The sequence below is a fragment of the Ananas comosus genome, linkage group 4 (genome assembly GCF_001540865.1).
Source record: "Ananas comosus cultivar F153 linkage group 4, ASM154086v1, whole genome shotgun sequence".
NCBI classification, from domain to species: domain Eukaryota; kingdom Viridiplantae; phylum Streptophyta; class Magnoliopsida; order Poales; family Bromeliaceae; genus Ananas; species Ananas comosus.
This window is the reverse complement of record NC_033624.1, coordinates 2,922,057-2,945,768: the sequence shown is the minus strand read 5'-3', so window position 1 is coordinate 2,945,768 and position 23,712 is coordinate 2,922,057. Positions and strand designations below refer to the sequence as shown.

The 23,712-nt window shown below is 37.1% G+C and overlaps 4 protein-coding genes across 6 annotated transcripts in view; 3 read left to right on the top strand and 1 right to left on the bottom strand.

The window, feature by feature from the left end:
- The window catches only part of LOC109709640 (ergosterol biosynthetic protein 28), a 3,924-nt gene extending 1,432 nt beyond the window's left edge, over positions 1 to 2,492 (bottom strand). Inside the window, exons 1-2 of the mRNA XM_020231952.1 lie at positions 2,131 to 2,492; positions 378 to 584 (exon numbers count right to left, since the gene is read on the bottom strand). Coding sequence (XP_020087541.1) covers positions 378 to 584; positions 2,131 to 2,245 — 322 coding nt within the window. The 5' untranslated portion in view covers positions 2,246 to 2,492. The remainder of the gene's footprint in view (positions 1 to 377; positions 585 to 2,130) is intronic.
- On the top strand, positions 3,221 to 8,505 carry LOC109709639 (lysosomal Pro-X carboxypeptidase-like). Of its 2 annotated transcripts, none has more exons than XM_020231951.1 (10): positions 3,221 to 3,720; positions 4,615 to 4,801; positions 5,221 to 5,354; positions 5,735 to 5,825; positions 5,917 to 6,053; positions 6,424 to 6,573; positions 7,035 to 7,190; positions 7,574 to 7,653; positions 7,752 to 7,801; positions 8,040 to 8,505. In XM_020231951.1, exons 1-10 carry the CDS (start codon positions 3,349 to 3,351, stop codon positions 8,180 to 8,182), a joined length of 1,500 nt encoding a protein of 499 aa, XP_020087540.1. In that variant the 5' UTR covers positions 3,221 to 3,348; the 3' UTR covers positions 8,183 to 8,505. The 2 variants fall into 2 exon arrangements, with proteins under 2 accessions (XP_020087540.1, XP_020087539.1); XM_020231950.1 differs by having other exon boundaries at positions 3,222 to 3,720; positions 5,735 to 5,847; positions 5,930 to 6,053.
- On the top strand, positions 9,213 to 17,746 carry LOC109709637 (protein CROWDED NUCLEI 4-like). Its single transcript, XM_020231947.1, has 8 exons — positions 9,213 to 9,527; positions 11,201 to 11,410; positions 11,992 to 12,245; positions 13,141 to 13,411; positions 13,509 to 13,592; positions 13,714 to 15,398; positions 16,767 to 16,965; positions 17,304 to 17,746. The coding sequence occupies exons 1-8, from the start codon at positions 9,315 to 9,317 to the stop codon at positions 17,442 to 17,444; spliced, it is 3,057 nt and encodes a 1,018-aa protein (XP_020087536.1). The 5' UTR covers positions 9,213 to 9,314; the 3' UTR covers positions 17,445 to 17,746.
- LOC109709638 (E3 ubiquitin-protein ligase RBBP6) lies at positions 18,845 to 22,821 on the top strand. 2 transcript variants are annotated; one of them, XM_020231948.1, is made up of 11 exons: positions 18,845 to 19,090; positions 19,378 to 19,439; positions 19,553 to 19,614; positions 19,787 to 20,533; positions 20,610 to 20,694; positions 20,788 to 20,886; positions 21,094 to 21,183; positions 21,557 to 21,628; positions 21,741 to 21,818; positions 22,163 to 22,251; positions 22,327 to 22,821. In XM_020231948.1, the coding sequence occupies exons 1-11, from the start codon at positions 18,937 to 18,939 to the stop codon at positions 22,508 to 22,510; spliced, it is 1,722 nt and encodes a 573-aa protein (XP_020087537.1). In that variant the 5' UTR covers positions 18,845 to 18,936; the 3' UTR covers positions 22,511 to 22,821. The 2 variants fall into 2 exon arrangements, with proteins under 2 accessions (XP_020087537.1, XP_020087538.1); XM_020231949.1 differs by having other exon boundaries at positions 19,034 to 19,090; positions 19,320 to 19,439.

Below are 23,712 nucleotides of genomic sequence, written 5' to 3'. Positions count from 1 at the left end.
TTGCTGGGTAAACTAGTCTAACATTATCATTTTATAAGTTTTTTTTTACGAGAAGGACATTAATATAAAACAATCCAAAAACTTGTAGGTACAAGACGATTTAAAAAGGAACAAGGAAGTCGATAAATATAACATGACTTGAATNATATGGAAAAAGTTTCTTCAAGCAATCCATAGGAAAAGGCCAGAAGTTTTAAGAGTCAAAAATCAAAAGAGTATCTTTTATCTCAGTAACCATATAATGATATAAATATACCAACAAATGCAAATTAATACCCTAGTTTTATGTTTTAGTAAGACAAAATTGTATGCTATATTAAAGTATTAACCAGAAATGAAAGTGAAATGAAGATAATAGAGGAGGCTAGTGAAACTACCTGCAAAGATGCCAACAGTCGTTAGGTTTGATGCAGTCATCGTACCGTATATCAGATACTCGGTAATAAAATGCCCAAAGGCATAGATGAATGAGAGGAAGGTTGCTAGATAGAGAGGCTTATTTTCGAGGTTAAACGCACAGAGAAAACAGAGAGTGCAGGTCAGAAGTGTCCAAACTCCAAAAGTCCGCCCATGAACATCAGTCACTGCATGTAAAAGTCATATTCATGTAAGGCACGATTACATAATATATATATATCATATATAAAACAGGTCAATAAATTATTCCGTATGTGCAGAAAAGCTAGGCCATAAATGGGTTGCTATAAACAAGACATAGTTAATGATTAAATGACATTTATACCCATACACCTGCAATATCTACTTATATATTATATCCCTGTATGGTTTCATATTACCCTTCAAAAACGTTATTCCTTGCATATATACCTTGTACTTCTAAGAATTGCTCTGTAGAAACTTTTGTCTAATACATATATCTAAATAGATGAAATTGCAAGGTTAAATTTTTAAAAGGCCCTTGTTGGGGTACATGACTTGGAGATTGGAGTATAACTTGCTTTGTTTGTGGTTATATCAGTCATAGATAAAGGTTCTAAGCCTATTGAGCTAAATATTGAGAAGGCCTATTCCATACCATGTCATTCCCAAATGTCAAACAACTAGGGTATTTCTAGTTTGTTTTTTTTTTAGCAAAAAACCCATCAAATAGTTTAGGCAAATTAACTGATTATGATCAAGGTTTTTAACTCTCAGCTGAAAATCTAAGACCTGCCAATAAAAATCAACAAATTATCAAGAAAATTTCTGTTTCCACGTTACAAATGCAAGCTAAAAATACAAATCAAACCACATAAAGAAAGCATTTAGTAACATAAAATTGCATTGTAATAAGGTAAGGTAAATGTGTAAGATTGTACACTTTACCGAGGGTTTGTCATAAAGAAATCTCTTCTATATCAGATGCATATATGCCCTAGTTGTTTCTGTAACTAAACGGAGCATGATACATGCATTTGATCAACTTCTTGCTTAAGATGGATCTGATAAGAAACTGCCGTAGTGCATGATGTATACGGAAAGCACATGGAATTGACAAATTCCAGATGAAATAAAAGATTAAGATTTAACCACATTAAGTTAATCCATTAAAGGTTGTTTCTTTGCCCGTAAGTGATTTTCAAATTGAAAATGACTATCAATTGAACTGAAATTCAGGCAAAAAACTCTCTTTTACTGCTATCTGTTTGATAGAAAGTCAACGACTTTAGAACTAAAATTATCACACATTTTTATTTATTTTTTAAAAAAAGTTACAACAACCAATTTTTTACTTTTTTTATCTCTTTCTCTACAGTAACCATAGTTGACTTTAGCACTATCCAAGGTGAAGTCAATTACAGTAATTTAGAAAAGTGAATTTACAGTACGCCGAACCGAACAACAGAAGTGAGCATTTAGGGTCGAAAACCGACTAAACGAATGCTACAGGTGGGGACCGACTCTACGACCTCACAGAATGGCAGGAGCTTAGGACCGGCTCCGATACCATGTTACCCAGAAGACTAAGATCTACACAAAGCTCCATCAAGATCTAGTATCGAAACTTGTCATGGTATGGTACATTGTGCACTTTACGGAACGATCGGATCACGTTCGAGCAATGCATCATCATTCAGATCCATGATGAGTTATTGGATTGGGGAGAGAGAGAAAAGGGTTGTGGCGTACTTTGGGTCTGGGAGAAGACGGCGAGGCGGAGGGCCCAGATGTCGAAGAAGCCGAACCAGACGGAGGCGAGGCGGAGGGAGCCCACAAGCATCAGCCACCACCCCAAACCCTTCATCCTCCTTCTCTCTCTCCCTCCCACACACACGCTCTCTCCCTCTATATGTCTCTTCTAGTTTTTCTTTGAGGAGATTCGTCGAACAGGTGGTGGGTGAGTAGCGAGAAAGGGAGCATAGAGTGATCAAGTATTTTGACTATTAGGCACCAGCAGGATGGAGATGGATCTCCGCATCTTTTTATTTGGAAAACTCAATTAGGGGGCAGGATATAGACCCCACCCATTTAAGATTGGGGTACTCCGCTAGTCACATTGAAAATGTAGAAAAACCTCTCAACTATAGCTTCTGCTGAATTCACTCCTCAACTTTTTTTTTTTTTTATAGACCGTACTCCTCAACTATTTTTTTTTTTTATAGACCGTTACTGGTTTTAAAAAATTTTATCGATCTGCCTCACTAAATAGCAAGAATTCAAATATTTTAGAAAAAACGGTTAATATTGTGTGCAAAGCTGGGAGATAGTTATAGATACAGAAAACGATATAAAGTATTATGATATTGAGCACGACACCACTGTATATAGAATAAAATGTTAGGATCAAATGTCATTCGCTTGTAGTGCAATTAATTCCGTGGATGAAGAGAAATAATAATTTCTTTTGTTAATTTAAAATTTGAGAACATAAAATAAAAATAAAAGTAAAGAGAATAATTTTTTATAATGGTTGATATTTTTTGTCCCCTTGCTCTACAAAGTTGGAAAGTTGGAGAGCAACAGAGAAAAATAATATTCTTCATTTTACGCTTTCATTCAAACAGGAGGAGGGATTTGATTTTTTTTCTTGCCCTGCGTTTTTCTCAATCCAAAATTCGATAAAAGTGTGATTATTAAAAAAGGACCAAACTAGAAAATCGGGTAAGCTTGGGGGAAGTGGTGCTTTAATTAAACTCCCAATAAATTGACGTGGTATACTCGGTCCACGCTATATCTCTCCAAACAACACACTCCATTTACTCTTCGAAGAGAAGTAAAGCCATAAGGGAAAAAAAAAGAGTCACTTTTTTCCTCCACCACCAAAATCCCCTCCGCCACCACAACACAACACCAATTCGATCCCCCTCTTTGTTCCCAATTCCACGAAAAACTCTTCTCTACTTCCCCATGCCCCGACTCATTCCCCTCCTCCTCCTCCTCCTCCTCCTCCTCCTCCTCTCCATCTCCATCTCCTTCGCGTACCCCCTCAGAACCCCGCGATCCCTCGCGCCCTTCGCGCGGCGGCTGCGGCCGCGGGCGCCCGCCAACTACGACTACGAGACGCGCTTCTTCCAGCAGCGGCTGGACCACTTCAGCTTCGCCGACCAGCCCCCGTTCCAGCAGCGCTTCCTCGTCGGCTCCGCCACCGCGGGCTGGGGCCGCGGCGACCCCATCTTCTTCTACTGCGGCAACGAGGGCGACATCGAGTGGTTCGCCGCGAACACCGGGTTCGTGTGGGAGTTCGCCCCCCGCTTCTCCGCCCTCGTCGTCTTCGCCGAGGTAAAAAAATAAAATAAATAAATAAATAAATAAGAAAAGTCCTCTCGATCGCAAAAACCCTATAATAGTTTATTAGGGTTTGTTCCTTCTCTATGCTAAGAGACTGGATCTGATCCGCCACGTCATCCGTGGACCATCTGTTTTTTAAATTTAAAAATTTTAAAAATGTGTTTTTTGTGGCCGGTTTAAGAGAAATGTTAGCTGGAACCCGGCAAAATACCGGTCTCAGCACCGACTTTAGGTAAAGTCGGCAACTTGATCTGTTTCATTGCCGGTTTCGCTATTATTTCGAAATCAAATACGTGAAACCGGCAAACTTGGTTGGTTCGGCGCTGACTACGAGAATAAAGCCGGCAAATCTCTTTTTGTGACCGCCGAAACACACACAATGCTGCAATTTATTTGTTACGCGAATCGCTCGATCAGCGGCAAAGTATAGATCAAAGCCCATCCTAGTAGTTCATCTCTCCATATACGGTCATATGAGGTTGAAGGATGGTCTCAGACCCCCCCGAGTTTCAGAAAATTGCATTTTGGTCGTTAATGCGGTTTAAAGTCTGGTGGGCTAGGTCCACACTGTAAATAAAAGAATATAAATGATCGTGGAAATGTAAAAAACACTTCTTTCAAGCTAATCAGACTTGATCTTCACCATTTTGAAATAGGCCCTTAACTTTAATTTTAAAAGTTCATTGATTATGCGGGGATATATATATGTAAATGGATAATTTTGTAGGAGTGTATGTAAATAGATGTATATTTTTGGCGCATTATTTTTAGCCCCTGCTCTACTCTGATCTCCATATGCTTTTGTCCATGTTTTAAGTTGCTAGCAGTTTTAAGGGTCTGTTTATTCTTAGAACTTTGTATGTTATTGTAATTCGTTGTTTGCAGCATCGTTACTATGGAGAGTCAATGCCTTTTGGCAGCAAAGAGAGAGCATATAAAGATGCTGAATCATTATCATACCTCACAGCCGAGCAAGCTCTCGCCGATTATGCAATACTGTTAACTGATCTGAAAAAGAACTTATCATCAGAAAACAGCCCTGTTGTTCTTTTCGGAGGCTCTTATGGTGGAAGTAAGTGAAACCTTTTCCCTTGATGCTTTATTTATTAGCAAAATGTAAAATAAACCTACTCAAGTAGATGTCATTTTGATACAGGGCCCTGAACATCAGATTTTTTGGATTCAAACCACCCCAACTAATATGTTGTTTGACAATTTTGAAAATATCCTGTGAGATTTAAAGGTTTCCTCCAGAAAATTTATGGAATGTGCTGTGAAGTTACATAATAGTGTGTGTATAAAGTTAGAGAGACTGGTCCAGTTTTCACAGAATTTTCTGAAGTTATGTGCTGAACTAGTTTGAAATGACGTGTTGAATTCTGGATGCAAATAGAATTTTGTATTTTGCTATATGAACATTTCTTGTTTCGCAGTAGCTGTCGAGTCCTTACGTTTACTTAAATAAAAGTTTTGTGCAATTTACTGAAACAGTGCTAGCTGCTTGGATGAGACTGAAGTACCCACATATTGCCATCGGGGCTCTTGCATCTTCTGCTCCCATTTTACAATTCGAAAATATTGTCCCCCCTGAGACGTTCTATGATCTTGTGTCAAATGATTTTAAGGTCAGTACATTATCCTTCCATGGATGCTTCCTTGATTCCTCCCTGACATTGCTTCTAGAGCAATTTTTTTTTTTAACCAAAAAGACAGTGTGTCTAGAACAACTCTTATTCGTTAGAAAGAAGAAGCTTCCAAAAATTTGCCATTTGCCTAACAATATTCTGGAGCTTTTACTACGACAGAAAACTAGACGAGTAGGTTTTGTTTCAAAGCTACTGCTTCTAGTGCACAAGAAGCCATTTGTTAGTGTTTATCCAACCGCTCTAGCTGAATGCTACTGGTATCTAGCTGCTCCAACCAGGTCTAAAAAGTCCTTAGGTTGTTTTCTATTTATATTTCATTGTTGTATTATTTTATGGTCTCGGTGCTTCACTTGTTCCAGAGGGAAAGCGTGAGCTGCTTTAAAGCCATAAAAGAATCTTGGGATGCATTGGAAGCCCAAGGGAAGGAGCATAATGGCCTTCTCAAATTAAGTAGAACCTTCCGACTTTGCCAGTATGACGAACTTTCTATATGTTTGCTACACTCTGAATTTTCTTCTCCTTTCGTGAAAATATTAGAAAGTTTGTGGTCGCAGGAATCTGAACAACACAGATGCCCTCTCGGACTGGTTAGACTCTGCATACAGCTATCTGGCTATGGTCGATTACCCATATCCTTCGGATTTTTTGATGCCTTTGCCTGCCTACCCGATAAAGGAGGTTTGTTTTCCTATCTCTTCCATTATCTAAACATCTTGTATATCTATCTTGTTAACAATTGATAGAGTAGTTTGGATATTTATCACTTTAATGATGCATTAGTTAATAGAATGGTAGGGGCAGGAGGATATAATATGTTTATTACATTATTAATTTGTTTTGGTCTCCTTCAATAATCCATTAGTTTGCGGTTTCGGTGTTTCATCTCTTATCTCCTTATTTCTTAGATTTATCTTGGTTTCCAAGGGTACAATCATCTTAAATAATCAACTTATAGTCGATTAGCTTTGTATTTGTCTAGTACGCTTTCTTTATGTTGAACAAATTAGTTCGTGTTCATTGCTAGATAATTTCATCATTTTTTTCGTAGGTATGCAAAAAAATCGACAATTATGCTGAGGGGACAAGTCTTTTAGAGCGTATATATGCAGGAGTAAATATCTATTACAACTACACGGGAACTGTCGATTGCTTTGATTTGGAGGATGATCCTCACGGAATGAGTGGTTGGGGCTGGCAGGTCTGCATATCTTAGTTCCTGCGAGTTGCACTTTTGCTTTCCTGAACTCTTTGCTAACTTTTAAATTTAAATGTTTGACTCCGCCAACTTATATATAATTACTTGAGTATAGTCATTTCAATGTCAAAACCTACATATTTAATATGCTTGTGGCTAGTGAGCAGTGATGTTTGCCTTTTCACAAAATTTAGAATATCTTTTGACATTAAAGAGTAAAAAGTGGCAGAAGATAGACATGTTTGTCAAGTGTACCATACGAGGAAGCCACATAGTCATCTTCCTTGTCCCAATAATGGATTTTTGACAAAAAGGCCATCATTGAAGTGTAGACTAATTTTGGGCACCTAAATGGTCAATTATGAGATCGAACACTGAAGTAAAACCTCGTAAAGAGTTTTTGAGGACCTGAAGAATGCTACACTCATCTTGTATGATTTTGCTGTGTTTTCTTTTCGTGACAGGCTTGTACTGAGATGGTTATGCCCATGTCTTCAAGCGAAGAAAATAGCATGTTCCCTGCCTATAATTTCGATTTTGCTGCTTACGGAGATGAGTGTGTTGAGAGCTATGGTGTTAAACCGAGGCCTCGATGGATCACTACCGAGTTCGGTGGCCATGTGAGTTGAAATACTCAAATCAGATATTCTTTCTATGAATGATTACCTATTTGAAGAGACCAACCACCATGCCTTCTTCATCAAAATTGGAATTCCTCCAATAGCTTATGCTGCGGCTAGACGCATGTTGCGCCAATTTGGAGCTTTTGCTTTTGGGAGCCAAAACCTCTCTTCGGCTTCCAAGTCCCAGCTACACTTTAGATATTTTGTTCGCCAACATGGAAGTTTTGCTTCTCATATTGATAGCTTATTCCAAAAGCTAAGCCAAAGAGGCACCAAGCTTATCCAGCAAAACATGTTGGATAACATGTTTTGCTGAACATTACAGTTCTTTGATATGCTTATTCTTATCGACCTTCTAATATGCATTTAATTTTTTTCAGGACATTAGTAAGGTCTTGGAGAAATTCGGAAGTAATATCATATTCTCTAACGGACTCCTGGATCCTTGGAGCGGTGGAAGGTAAACTACTTGACAATATCTTTTGCTTTAGTTACCACCTTTTTCTTAAAATACTTTTTTTTTTTTGAGATTGACAGTCTTTCTTTCATTCTTTGCAGTGTACTGCAGAACATCTCAGATAGCATCATTGCGCTCGTTACTCCACTAGGTATATACAAATAATTCCATCAAAGCTTTTGCAAGTGTTGTTTGAGTAGAGTTTTCGGAAAAGAAGTACTAAACGGCGATTCCATAAAAATCACTCCAACAACTCGACACTGTAGTAGAAGCATCAAATTAGAACTTTAGCTTTCGCTATCGGGCCAAAAAGCTCGTTGCAGCTTCCAATCACAGCAAATGCTCCAGAATTATTTTCGCTGATCATGTTTTTTTTGGCTTGTTTTCAGGAGCGCACCACATCGACTTACGTCCTTCGACTAACAACGACCCCGACTGGTTAGTTAAACAGAGAGAATCCGAAATCAATCTCATACAAAGTTGGATATCTGACTACTACCAGGGGAAGAAGGGTGCTTCTAACTCCATGTAGTGCTGACGGTCTCCTAAGATTTGTTGTAATCTAACATGCTATTTGTTGAACACACTCTTCTGCAATAGAAAGCACGGCGAAGATATATAAATAATCTTCGCATTTTATTTTAGTGAAATGTATAAGTCACCACGGCTCTCGACTGTTCATCCTATCTTTACTTTCAATTTCCATTTCGAAACTCGTCAATGTGGGCGAGATTTGATGTGCTCCAGTTAGTGGTTTTTAAGTATGTAGGAATTTGTACGGATGTTGTTTAAAATGTAATATGTTTTTGTTGGCAACTTGGGCCACAAGTTTAAGTAAATCACGAGATTTAATCACGTTGTTTCACGTTAGGTTTGGACGCATTGGGCCACGCCAAATTGGATTTGGGTTTGGATTAGATATTATTCAGTTGAACCGGACGTGGAATTTTATTTTTGAATCTTAAACTTATAATGTGATTCCTATCGCAATTAAAACATTCGTTCTTTTGGTGCATTCGAAGCAGAAGTACAAATGAGACAAAACAGACATGGCTCATACGGTATTAATTTGTGTTGAGCTCGAGTCGGGTGGTATCGGGTCGGATTGGATCTTAGCCCGATTACTTTCGGGTTGTGTCCGCCATTTCTCAGCATCGTTGGGAGGAATCTCTTTTTACTCTCCCTCCTTTCTCGTTCGAACTTTTTCGCCCTCCCTCTTCACAGCCGAGCATAATAAAAAATAAAAAAAAGGGGCAAAACAGTAAAATGAATGGCTAGCCCCTGCACGATCCTGATATTGCAACTCGATCCGTATATTTTTATCCAAATATTTTAATTTGTGATTTTTAAGCTTATTTTTATGACATAGTATTTGTTCTTTAATGGTCGAAAAATTAACACGTACCATGTTTTGAAGTTAAAATAAAGTTAAAAAAGACAAGGAGATATGAGGACAAAGCCGCAAAAATGGGATACTACAGGGACTAACCATACATTTTACCTCAAAATATTGAAAAATGAAAAGCGAGGAAATATAAAAAAAAAAAAAAAAGAAACTCCCACTGTGACGCCCAAAGTTGGAAAAAAAGAAAAAAACAAAAGAAGCGGGCGAGAGCCGAGTCCCGAACCCTCCTCCGCACCGGTCTAGGGTTCCGGCGACCGAGATGTCGAGTCCGCGGCCGATGGCCACGCCGGCGATCTCCTCCGGCGGCGGCGGAGGTGGCGGCGCCGCCTCCTCGCCGGCGGCGAGCGGCGGCGCGGTGCTCGGGGACGAGGCGATCTGGAGGCGGCTCAGGGAGGCGGGGCTCGACGAGGAGACGGTGAAGAGGAGGGATAAGGCCGCGCTGATCGCCTACATCTCCAAACTGGAATCCGAGGTAGAGCTCGCTTCTTCTCCTCTCGCCTCGATTTGGTTAATCATGATTATTACCAAATTCTCTTCTTCTCATTTCTTCTTATTGTTCTTGGGGTTTGTAGTCTCGCAACTACTATTTTTGATCTGTAGAGGTGCTATTATGTGGAATTATTGAAGAATTTTGAGCAATGAACTCAAATCTTGGACGAAGGCTTGGAAATTTTAGTTCGCAGAACAGAAATTGAGCCCTTTTAGTATAAATATGGGATGGTTTTGTTTCGCCATAGGGTTTTGTTTCGCCATAACATTTAAATGTAGAATCGATTTGGTCTTTAAAGAATGATTTTGTTCTAGTGGCAGTAACTATGTAGGTTCCTATCGTGTTTAACTATTCATCGAGTAGAGAGTTCATCCGCCATATAACCTTATGCTACATTCGTCTTGTGCTGTTTTTGAAGTCTAAATCACACTTGTCTGCGTGTCCCAGAAGTCTCTGGAAGGCATTTGGAATTTCTCCAAGGTGTGATTTTATGAAAAGCATTCTATGTTTAAGAGCTCACTGACGAAAGGTTGGCAAACACTTTGGGTCCTTAGCTTCTGTAGTCAGCGGCTGATATATTCCCAATTCTTGTTCTCTTCCATCGTATTCCGCACTAATCCAATAAGAGAACTGCAAATTCCTCCCCAGTTTAATTGCATCCTACTTTGTATACTATTTCGTGCTGGTCTTGCCAAAATGACTGAGGCCTATCCGTCTGCTCTTATATTTCATTTATTTTTGTAGCTTATGGTCTTGGGATGTATGTAGATTTGTTCAAAGCGAGATCTAAACTTAGGGTGAAGAAGCCAATGGCATACCCTTTTACAGCCATATCCTTCTGACCAACATCTACTGTTTGCAATCTGTTCTATCTGAAAGCTCAAGTTGGTCTTTTGATGGGTCGGTAGATCTGCAAAATCTTGCCCTTGCCACTCTATTGCGTTGGGAGTGACACATTGTTTCTCTATTTTTGCCACCTGTAACAAACCCTACCAGGCAGGTTGGCCTAGGCAACAAGCTCTCTTAGTTGAATTTAGTTGTTGCATAAGAGGACCCTCAGATAAAAACTATAGAAAGAAATTAACTAAATGTTGACAACCATTTGTATTATATTTTGAGTTCTAAATGAAAAAAAAATCCTTAAACAGATTTGCCCATTTCAACATTTGGATTTTTTTTTAAAAAAAAATGCACTTTTTTTTTTTCTAAGTGGACACATGAGGGATCTTTCTAGAGCCATTGCATAGACCGTATTTGACTAGGCAGAGACACGAAATGGCAACAACTTTGAGGTGTTCTTGTTTCATAAAGTTTGATCGAACCTCCTTAACTTCCACTTCTTTGATTTGAGGAGTTATGCCTATTTCAGTACATTTCACATATCTGCTAATGGTATTTTTAGTACTTTAATGATAGACACTAATGACGCATTGAAATTGCTGTTAACTTGTCACCGTAAATCCACTTGGATTGAAGTACCTAAATTAAAAAAGTGAAAGTTTAAGGGTATGTTGATACTTGATAACTAAAGTGTAGGTCGCCTGCCTACTCAAAAACTACCTGTAGTTGGATGGGACTTCATTAAATTTTATAATTTAGCTATTCATGCCAATCTGTTTATAACTATGTTGTTTATGATGGTAAACTTGATGTAGATGCATGAGTATCAACACCACCTGGGCCTCCTTATAATGGAGAAGAAGGAGTGGACTTCTAAATATGATCAACTTAAGGCCTCCGCTGAGTCTTCAGAGCTCATGCACAAGCGTGAACGAGCTGCACAGTCAACTGCTTTAGCTGAAGCAAAGAAACGAGAAGAGAGCCTAAAAAATGCATTAGGCATTGAGAAAGAATGTGTATTAAATGTAAGTTCAATTTTCGGATTTATTGCAATGGAGGCTCTTTATTGTTGATTTGTTTCCTTTAATATTCATGTCCGAACTTGTTGTGATTCGTAAACTTGCTATATAGGGGAAGCTTGATGTGGCTTAGTCCTTGAACACTGCATCTAAATAATTTAATCCCGGTATTCTCTCAGATATTGCAATCCCATTTCTGGTTGTTAAAAATTCTCTCGTCCATATCATGTGCTCAGCATATGCCCTTGTCCTATAAAACAACTGTATTCTGCTAATTTTGGAAAATGACTTTCTTTTTTCAATTATGTGAAACAGCACTAAAAAGGTCATTTTATAGGGAAAAATGACGTGTTTAACATGAGACCTTAGAGATATCTGATTTTTTTTTTTTTTTTTTTTTTTGTTTATGTTAATGGCCGAGAATAGAATTGCAATATGTGACGAAGTTCAGGGATCGAAGTGGTTGTTTGAAAATTTCGGATAATGAGTTGCAATATCAGGACAGTAAAGGGTTTATTCATTCATTTATATGTAGGTCTTAGTCATATTCGAATTTATGTTATTCCATCTTACTTTTTTAAATGTAGATAGAGAAGGCTTTGCATGATATGCGAGCTGAATTAGCTGAAACAAAGGTCACATATGAAAGCAAGCTGGCTGAAGCCAATCAAATGATGGAGGATGCACAAAGGAAATCTGAGGAGGCGGAAACAAAACTAATTGCAGCGAGATCTTTGGAAACAGATTCTATTCGAACTCGTGATTCTGCTTTAAGAAGTTTGCAGGATGTTGAAGCTCGTGAAGATGAACTTAGAAGGCGTCTCGTTTCTTTCCAATTCGAGTAAGCTAACTATTATTTTCAGATATTTCTTATTTGTGAATGTATATCTTGAAGTTTGATTGTAATTCAATTACGTCTATGGAGTTTCAATTTTAAAAATTTTGTCCTAAATTTAGCTCGCTTAACAAAAAGCCCTTCCATTACTTTACCATCTAAAAGGACATCTGAAAAGAACTAAAGCAGGGTCGTTGATAACTATGGCCAATCTCTGGCATATTCTAATGATTACTGGTATGGCATTTTCTTTTCCAGGGGGTTGACTAAAGAAAGGACTTAATTCTTACGTGGAAGAAGCTTGAGGCACTAACTTGTTTAGTTGAAACTGAGGGCTAAATTGAATTAGGTCAAATTTCAAGGACTCAATTTGTTATTAACATTCTAATTTTAGTATTTACTTTATATAGCACCACTATACTAGTCTGTGTCTGAGAGTTCTTTTGGACCTCCATTATTGTTGTGAAACATCTCGAACTTAGTGTCAATTCCACATGATGGCTTTAATTTCTTATCCCTATGCACACTAGCTGTTATTTGTGTGCATCTCCATCTAGGTCCTGTTTCACCTGGCTCAGGCTTCTCCAGATGGACTAGGCTGCTTGAAAAAGCACTAAAAGCTCTATTTATATACGCCCGAACGGCTTCCTGCTTCAGTAGAAGCAGAATTTTAAATTGGATCTTCTACTTGTCAGGGGTTAGAAGCTCATTTCAGCTTCTTGCCACAGCAAAGAAGTTCCAGATCTTTTATTCGCGAGATACTTTGCTTCTACACTTTGGAGTAGAGAAGTTGTTCTAGAAGCCATGCTTATGTTACAATTGATGTTGTTATTACCTTTTCTTTGGTCGCTGTTTAAGCTTGGTCACTGTTTAAGCAATCCGTTTATTTGTTGCACTGCAGACGGGAGGCCAAGGAAAATGAGATCAGCCTTCAAAGGAAATCTCTGAATGATAGTCAAAAGATTTTGCATGAAGAGGAAGAAAGATTAATTGAAAAACAATCTCTTCTAAATCAGAGGGAGCAATATATTTTAGAAAGATTGGAAAATTTAAGCCAATTTGAGAAAAAATTGGAGGAGGAAAAGTCTATATTTGAAGGCGAACGGAAAGCTCTAACTGACGAGAGAAGTAAATTGGATCTTAATATTGCTGCGCTGGCAATTAGGGAGGAAGTATGTATATACTGTTTCTTTTCTAGCAATATATTTTTTTACAAGCATGAGCATTTGAAATGTACTTTATACTAAAATAATTTGTTATGGCTTTCAGGCTATTATTCAGAAGGAATCGCTGCTTGACAAAAGAGAACGCGAGTTGCTCATTTTGCAGGAAACAATTGCAAGCAAAGGACAAGTGAGTTTTTATTTTTTATTTTTCGTAACTATTGTAGTCATGATGGAATCAATTTATTAAGTACAACTTTCATACAAGCTTTGTTTACTATCTCTTTCCTTTTTTCTTAATGATTTTATAGGTGGAGGTTCAAAGACTTATTGATGAGCAGCACTCTATTATGGAAAAGAGAATGCGGGAATTCGAATCTGAAATGGAAAAGAAGCGATCGATGTGGGAGGATGAGATGGGGGCAAAAAAGTTGTCTTTGGATGAGAGAGAGAATGTTCTAACTGAAAGAGCAAATTCTATTCAGGAGAGAGAAAAAGCTGTTGAAATTCAGCTTACTGAGTTGGCAGCGAAGCAACAGGAGGTAGCCAATAAACTAAACCAAATAAAGGAGGAGGAAGAAAATTTACTCTCTTCCAAAAGAGCAGCAGAAGTTGAGCTGAAAAATATGCAAAAAGAAAGGGAGGATATTGTGAAGTTCAAGGCAGACTCTGAGAAGACAAAAAATTCCCTCGAGGGTGAAAAGCAAGAAGTGCTTCATGCAAAAGAGAAGCTGGAACTCACTTTAGCTGAGAGAAATGAGTTGCTTGTTCTGAAAACAAAGCTTAAAGAAGAAATCGATAGTTTTAGAGCACAAAAGATTGAGCTGTTAGCAGAAGCTGATAAATTGCAAGCAGAAAAGGAGAGGTTTGAGATTGAATGGGAGCTAATTGATGAGAAGAAGGAAGAGCTTCAGAAAGAAGCAGAAAGAATTGCTGAAGAAAAAACCGCAATCTCTCAGTTTCTCAAGAACGAACATGATAGCATTAAACAAGAGAAGGAGAATTTGCGTAATCAATTCAAAAATGATTTGGAATCATTGTCTCGTGAGCGTGAAGAATTTATGACTAATATGCAGCATGAACAAGCAAATTGGTTGAGTAAGATTCAGCAAGAAAGAGAAGAATTTAAAAGGGATATTGAAATTCAGAGAAAAGAACTACAGAATTCTATTAATCAAAGGGAGGCGGAAATTGAGACTTCTTTAAGAGATAAAGAGGAAGAATTTGAGCAGAAGAAAGCTAAAGAACTTCAGTATGTAACTTCTCAAAAGGATATGATTAAAATGCAGCTAGAACATATAGCGTCACAGTTGGAGATGCTCGCTAGTGAGAGAAAGCAGATTGCTCTTGATCGCGAACAGAGGGAGAGAGAATTATCTGAAATCAAAAGCTCCATTGAATTGCTCAATATTCAAAGGGAAAAGCTGCAGGAGCAAAGGGAGTTGTTGCACAAAGATCGGGAGGAAATTACTAAACAAATTCAAATTCTTAAAGAATTGGAAGATTCGAACATCGAATCTGAAAATAGGGCATTATCAGTGGTGCCCACTAACGAGTTAAGGGTGCCAATCAAAATGCACACAAGTAATACCAATAATAATGAAGAAGAGATTATTGAAGAAAGAAATATGGCTATTAAGGTCAAGGCTTCTGAAGCTTCACCATCAGCATCAACTCCTGTTTTCTGGGTCAGGAGATGTGCCGAGGTGGTATTCCGGCGGTCTTCGGACAAAAAAGCTTATTTTGTTGCCGATAAAGATGCCCAAAACAGAAATTTGGAAAACATTGGAAAAGTGAGGGAGGAAAAGAAGGAAATTCAATCATCTTTAGCTGAAAATGTTAGAAGTATACAAACAGTGGTAACTTCGTTGGGAAGAAAAAGACTGAAAAATTCTATCCCTTGTAATGATGCAGACGCTGAGTTGGAGCCAAGCAGGAAGCTCCAGAAAATAGGGAGACAAAAAAGAAGAATAGATGGGCAAGGAAAAAACAACTGGTACATTCCTCTTTTTCTTTTCTCTCATTCAAATTTTCTACTTACCTATTTTCATCTTAATTTTACGCAATATTTTGTATGCATCGTGTGTGAAACTATGAAGCACGGATACTTCGAATTTCATGCCGTACCCGTATCGGATACGTATCGGATACCGATACGCGCCCGATACGTGTCTGATACGGGAATGAAGTATCCGACAATTTTAAAAAATTAAAAAATATCGGATACGGCTCGGATACGGCTCGGATACGTGAGGGATACGGGGGGATACGGGGGGGACACGGCTAGCTTCTTTTTTAGTCTAAAATGATCGAAACTTAAAATTTTTTTAAAAGCTTACGTCCAAACTTATTGGAAAGAAGGAAAAGAGTGAGAAAAACGTCAATCTCTGTTCAATTTGTCATTTCATCTATCTTTTTGCTCTTGAATGTAGAAGACGCTTTTTGCTATTGAATGGTAGAAGGCTCTCCCTCTCGTTCTATCTTCACACAGTATTTATTCTCTTTCATCTAATTTGTCAACCTAGCATTAAGCAACAAAGGCTATAGAAAATATTATTTTTTTTCCTTTTCTATTAAATTGTTAGCATATTTTTTTTATTACTAATTTAATAATAGAACTAACAAAACATACATATATATTGAATGGCTAATTATTTAGTTTATGCGACTACATATCTATTGTTATCATTTGATCAAGTTGGATGATAGTTGGTTTGATACTTTTTGAGTTATTATTTTATATGATTGATTATCTTTTTTTATGAACATATGTAGAACAATTATACAAGTTAATGCATATTAGAATATATTCCTTAATATAGTCCAGATATCCTGATTGTTCTCAATATATTATTACATATAATCAACATATATTTAAATATATTTAAAATAATATTTTATTCAAGTATATTCCGCGTATCGTATCCTAGAAGTTTTAGGAATTGCCGTATCGCCGTATCCGTATCGTGTCGTATCCGTATCCCCGTATCCGTATCTGTGCAACATAGGTGTGAAATCATGTGTTATTGTCTGAATATTCGTATATGCTCTTTGAAAACCTACTTATTGTGCCCACAAAATACCCCTCTTTGAAAGCCCTTTTCTATTACAAAACCAACTTCCCCACTCCCTTGGATGACTCCAACTTTAGTATGTTTGTAATAGACGGTACTTTCAATGGGTATATATGAAGTTCATGTTTTAGTAGTGGGTGGGAAACATATGCAAATAAATGATTTTGCCCGCATATATGTGTAAAACCCCCTGATTTTTAACATTTCATATGATATGTAAATTTTCTTCTCTATATGCGGAAGCAACGCTTATTAGTCTCTTAAATTTTAGCATTATCTGCTGTTTTCAGTGCTCCTGAGGGTCAGCAACCATGGTCGAGTGATGAAAACCCTAAAATTACAAATCGAACAGGGCCAGAGAATGTACTGAAAATGTCAGATGACGTGCTGTTGTTGGATTCGGTTTTCAATGGATCACTAAAAACCCAAAAGCAGTTAATAGACAAAGGTGCATTTGACAGTGAAGGACCATCAGAGGAGATTACTACGGTAACTATTCTTCCCAGTGTTCTTCTGTGTTGATCATTTCGTAATTGCTTTGTCTTTACTAATTTTTTCCAAGTTGCTATGGATTTTGTTGGCTTTTCCTGATGCCATATGATGCAATTTTGTTGTCCAGGGTTGTCTTTTTAATCTGTTGATATGGCATTGAGTCAGTTTATGCTAATGGTGCTAATGGTTCTCATTACTTAAGCTTCTACTTTGACTCTTTGCTGAATTTTTTTTTACTAGATCCATTGTTTTTTCCCGTTTTCCTTTTTGGCGATGTACATTTAGAGAAGTTTCATATTTATTTATTTTCTTCTATTGTCATGATTTCATTGCAGCCTGCAGCTAAGCCAATTGCCAGCAATAATCACTTTAAAAAGCAAGATGTGGGCGATCAAGATACGGATGATGAAATCGACGGTGAGGATGAAGATGAGGCCTCCGTGAAAGACAAGCTATGGAATTTCCTCATCACATGATGATTGGCAATATCGCTTGTATCATAATACAACTTAGGAGATTAGTTGCTTCATCTGGTTTTTAGTGAGTTCACCGCCTAAATGGCGTCTGATTTTAGCGAATTGGTTGTGTATTGGGTTTTCGAGCGGTAGTTTTGTTATCCGCTTGCGGGTTTTCTTTTTAGCTTTTTCTTTCTTGGGTCTTGTTTACATATTTTCTACTTTGGTCCAAACATGTAAAATGATGGAGGTGTGCAGAATATGTAGACAGTTTGCTATGAAAGGAATTGAGATATATGATGATACAAAGTTTCTATGAAAAACTTGTTTTAGTGTTTTTCCACTGATTTATTTTCAAGTTCAATAGTGGTAGTACTCTTTTGATGTAATAATTTTTTCTGCTATTTACCTTTCTCTTTTTTTTTTTTTTGACTCTCTATCTTAGATTTGTTCTCTCTTTTTTTTTTGGAAAAATAAGAGGGGAGAAGAAGCGTGAGGGCGGCCTAAGGAGTTTCTGAAGATATATATATATATATATTTTTTGAGAAAAAGGTAGCGCACAACATGCATCATTTATTCAGCCAATAAATTTAGTTATATAGAGTGAGGCAGTCGAGCGCTCAAAAGAAGGAAGAAATAAAAAAAAAAAAGATATATAAAAAAAAGTACAAAAAAGTAATAAAAAAGTTAAAAACAATTGTAGCGTCAAATCGAATACTCAAAAAGATGGACTAGTGTTTCTAAAGATTTGGATAAAGTTTTCTAATTAGAAAATTATTTTTCGTCCGTTTCGTCGTCGGGAAATGTAGAGTTTTTTTTTAAAAAAAATTGTTTTAGGTTCCAGGAAAAATCTCCTTGTCTTTTGGATTTTTATACAAAAGATAAAAAAAATATAGAAAAAATATTTTATATAAATTTTTTCTACTATATTTTGAGGAACCAAACAATCTAACCAACATAGAATTGGTTTGCAAACACCACAAGAAAAGAAAAAAGAATTGATTTAGACAAACAAAAAAATCAAATAAGAACTTATATTATAAAGTTAAGAAAAAAAAAGATTTAAAATATTAGGAACAGGAAAAAATTTTCTATAAACCGGCCCACAAGAACTTTATAGAAAAATATATATATAAAAAATTTAGCCGAGGGCCATGATCATTGATCACTACCAATTTAAAGGTTCAACGGGCCAGACCATGTGCCGCACCGAACTTCCCATGCGGACCCCCGCACGCTCCTTTCCGCTCCTGTACATTTTCATATTTTGAGTTTCTTTGTCCAACAACGCGCCGCTCCAACGGCTAGTTTCGAAACAGTACACCCTAAACCCATCTTAGCTTAAAAACATTTAAACCAACAAAAAAAAAAAAAGAAAGAAAGAAAAAACCCCCACTTTTGGATCTCCTCTTCATCTCCTTCTCCTTCTCCTTCTCTCCAACTCGAAACACCTCTCTCTCTCTCTCTCTCTCTCTCTCTCTGCTTGATTTGATTTGGTTCTTTCTAATTTGAAATGGAGACTTTGCGGTTGGATTTGAAGAAAGAATCAGAGGTCATAAGAGAAGACGACGAGTTCTACGAGGGGATCGAGGCCCCGAAGTTCGTAGATCTAACGGCTCCCAATCACTCTCGGCCCGACGATGGCTCCTGGTTCTGCGCTCGAATCGGTTCGTACGATTCCACATTTTCTTTTTTCGGGGGGTTTTTGTTTGAATTCAACTATTAGAACTCGAATCTCATTCAAAAGTCTCAATTTTGATGGTTGATTTGTATGGTTTAGGCAGTTTTTCCCTCATCTATTATATATATATATATATATATATATTAATTTTGATGTTTGGTTACTATGATGTTGGGTTTTAAGGATTTGAACTTTTTCAAATGAATGAAAAGCAGAACCTGTAGAGTTGTAGATTCCGGTGACTGTTTTTGAAGTATCGATGATTTGATTCAGGTTGCGATCAAAATCACGAACAAGTCGATCCCGATGCTCTGTACAAAAGTTTCCTGCTTCGGGTTCGTACCCTGCTTCTCCAATTCCGCGTCTTTCGATTTCTTTCACCAAGTTTTTTTTTTTAATTTTTTAGTTCTCTAAAACTTGGAGATCGAACTGATAATAAATTCCGCAGGTTATGGCGGCAAGAAGCCCCAATGTTCGGCTTCAGAAGACGCTATCTCGACGAGATCCAAGGTACTATGAAAAAACTCAGATTTAAATGCTTTAATTTTCAAACTCTTTTTTGTTCCTCGAAAGTGAGAAGTTCAATTACAGGTTTCGATGCATCAAGGGGCAATGTGAAAATAATGAATAATGATACTACTAGGGAGTTTCCTACAATTACTTATTTTAAATTTCCTCTCAGGTCAATACCAAAATGTCCTCAATCCGCACCTGCGAAGTCGGCGAAGAGTAGGATAATTAGACTAAGCACTGTAACTTCAATACCGGAGAAGATGCTTAGATCCAAGCTTAAAGATCACCCGATTTCGAAATTGAACTCGACCCCCTCCGCCAACCGATTAAATGCGAGAGAAAAAGATCTTACAAGCGAAAAGTGCTTGACGACACCGAGGAACAGGAACTGCTTAACCAAGAAAGAGCCGTTTCTAAGCGCAAAACATCATCACAAAGCACTATTTTCAAATATAAAAGAGGAAAAAATTGAAAGTATGACTCCTTCTGATGGCCGAAATCAAGTTTCTGAGGTTTGTAATAAGATGAGGAAGCTCAATATTAGTAGTTTAAGAAAGGATGTGCCTAGTAGATACCTTTGCATTTCCTCTACTTCGAAGGCTACTTCGGGAAAAGGTGAAGAGTCTGCGATCAAGAGCGCAAAGAAAGGTAACGAGTCTGCGATGAATTTGAAGAAGAAGAAGAAGAGAATGAGTTGTTCGCTGAAATCTGATCGAATTACGGGTCGAAAGTGTAACATTAATGAACCTAACGAGGCTGAGGTCGATGACAAGTCGGGCGGTAGTTCAAGTATTTCAAAGGGCGATGCGGAGGCTTCCTCTTTGGAAGAATCAACTTCAGTTGAAAGGGAGAAGGAAGACATCGAAAAGGATTCCGACGATAACAAGGAAAACCTTTCGGAAAATGATAAAACTGGGTACTGATTTTATTGTTCTAAAATTTGCTTGTTTGATCTCTAGATGAAGTTGTGCTTACAATGGTGAACTTCGCAGCGATGCTAGAGAAGAAACTTTGGAGAAGATAAACCAAAAAGGCCAGAAATTGCAGTCGGAGAATTGCGGGAGTATTCCTCAAAAGGTTTCTGAGAACTCTCTCTTTTGAGTCTTCTGTTGTCGGTTATATTGCTATTGAATTTGTGTTCTTATGAGATTTCGTAATGTCATTACGCAGACACTTAATGCATCATATAAAACCTCTAAAGGATGTCTAAAGGATGGAGGGAAGTGCAAGAGAACGACAAACCCGAGGCCGTTCCGACTCAGAACTGATGTGAGTACATTAACATATCATACCGTAATGTACGCTAAATTGCAGGAAAACCACTGTCGCTATTCTTCGATTCCAACTTTTCACCCTTTGACATTGAAACCTGTGTTTATGTACTGCCGAAAACTAAAAACTTTGTAGAGGTTTCAAACTAAATGGCAAATTGTAATCAAGTGAGGAATAGGACTTGATGGCATTGCCTACTCTCAGGAAAGAAGTATCCTTAAAGAAACGAATTCCGACAGACGACGGCTCCAGATTGGACCTCTGGAGAAAGAAGGCCATGGAGACGGAGTGCGGGTAAGTTCATGTCCATTCCATGCTTCCTGTTTCTAGGTAAAACGTAAATTTTCAAAACTATCGGTACGTAACCTTTTCATTTTTTTTTTCTTTTTTGTTTCATACCTCTTTTTAAATTGTATTAAACCTTCAGTGATTCTTTCAAAAAACCAAAAAATTTGAAGAATATTCTGTCTAAAATAGTTATAGATGCAGATAAATTGTGTTAGGTACAAAATCAGAATATTTTAAATTCAGGTATCTATTTGAAAATGCTCTATAGTTCATGTTTACCTTTTTTTTTGTTGTTTACATTACTGTAACCATTCCTCTAGATTGGAGAATTTAGGTATCCCTCCCATATAGAACACTGATCTTTCTCATTTTGACGCAGCAAAATGAGAACTCTTCCCACAAGCAGGGCAACCAAAATGATGTGGACCAAAAAGATGCAAGTGTTCACGGCGTAAGTGAAATGAAGTTACCACACTATCCATGTCATTACTTAATCTTAAAAGTTCTTTTTTTTGAAGTAATTGGTTAACATGAAGCTTCTTTTCTTTGGAAATTTTACTCAGAACAAAAGCAAAACTGATCGAACTAGGACAGGAAGAATTGTACAATCCAAATTGTTCATCAACACAAAGTGCGAGAAGGTAAAAGATCATGCAATTATTACATACATTAACAAAGGGGTAAGATGCACAGAGATAGTCCCTGTAATGTCCCTGTATATCGACTTGGTTCTAGTTCTTTTCACCTGAACTTCACATATGTTGCATTCTTTTTTCTCACCGTAAAAAAGTCCAAATTTTTTTGCTGCAAAATGAACTATGTGATAAAACTATCTAATATGTGATTCAGAGACTAAAGTCGGAAATTAAAAGTGCGAGAACACAATCGGAATATTAGAATAGTATAGAGACTGTCGATCGATACACTTTTACACTACCTAAGATCCTTTACTTAAATAAATGACACAATTTGTGACATATTGTAGTTGGAAAGTCACAAGGAGAAGGTAATGAAGAAATCAAAGAAGGAGATTGCAAAAGTGGGATCACCTAAGAAAACTATAAAGACTACAAGGTATCTACAAATACTGTTAACTTAGATTTAAGATTCAAATTCTCTGACTCAGATTTCGAATAACTTTTTCTGTAGTTCTACATCAGCAAAGAAAGGGCCATTCTGCAAATCGGAAAAAGAGAAGGGAAATTCCGCCAATAGAGCGAAAATTTCGAAAGGAGTAAGATCTACGACGGTACCGAAAGAGCCGAAATTTCAACAAATACACTTCCCCAAGGGTTGCACAAAGAGGCCACAGATAGTGATGAATGTGAACTAAAGGGTTCAATTTTTATTCCCCTGCATTCAATCATTATATTGAATTCACTTTGGGTGGCTTTTTGGTAGTTACATAGAATGGGAACAATCTTAGTATGGAAATGTTATATTGCCCCTTTGATACTTAGAATTACTACCCTAGGAAAAACAACTAAGTTGCCCACTTGATGTGTGATATGGGTGTTCTTAGAATTGCTATTGAATGGGAATGATCTTGTTAAATTTGATGTAACACTCTCATTGAGGAGAATGAGGAATCCTAACTGAGATTTATTAGTGTAGTTTTCTACTAGAAAATAAGAGTAGGAATTTAATGATAGTCTCCATTCTACTGTTTTGTAGCCCCATTTCAACTCAAGATGGAAAAAAAATCATCTAATCGCAAAATTTCATTCCAAGCTAGTAATGCTTTACCGATTGCTCCTAGCACGTACAGTTGGCTAAGACCTTAATAATCAATACGTGAAATTACTTACAAGTTTGAAATCTAATTACTTCATGTTTCTAGCTGACATCTAAAAAAATAGCAATCAATCTTTCAGTTCCTATTCAAATTACAAACCAAACAAAAACGATTATAGAATTAAAAAAGAAATTAAGAAACTAGAATTGCATAAAAATCCACCACAAATAAGAAAAAAAATTCGAATATTGGTTTGTTACACTTGCACACTTGCACCACGTCACACTTGCACCACGTCATCAATAACAAGCCAATCACATTCCTTCATTTCAAACAAAAGTACAATAAAAATATTTTTTTACAATCATGATGGGACATATATTCTTAAAAAGATTAATTTGATTGGTTTGTTACGCCACGTCACTAATATACCCGTTGCATTCTAGAATTTTTCCTAGAATAGTGATCAGCAATAAGTGACCCAAAAAAAAAAAAAAAAAAAAACATGTACAATTGTCCACGAGAAAGAATCCTTATGGAAAAAGGAGGTTAGTTACGCAATCGGTACCCAACTTTTACCTTTTTCTCATTCTAGCCCCTTGCAATCGCTTCCTTTTTGTTATTTGTTTCAACTAAATCCCAGTAGTTGAAAAAAACCACAAATTCACACAGAGAAATTGTCACATGGCAAGGGTAGTTGGTGCTTACATAACAATTTTTAATAGTATAAACTTAATTAATACAAATAATAAAGCATAGAAACATAATCGCCCCTCCAAAAAAAAAAAAAAAAAAAAAAA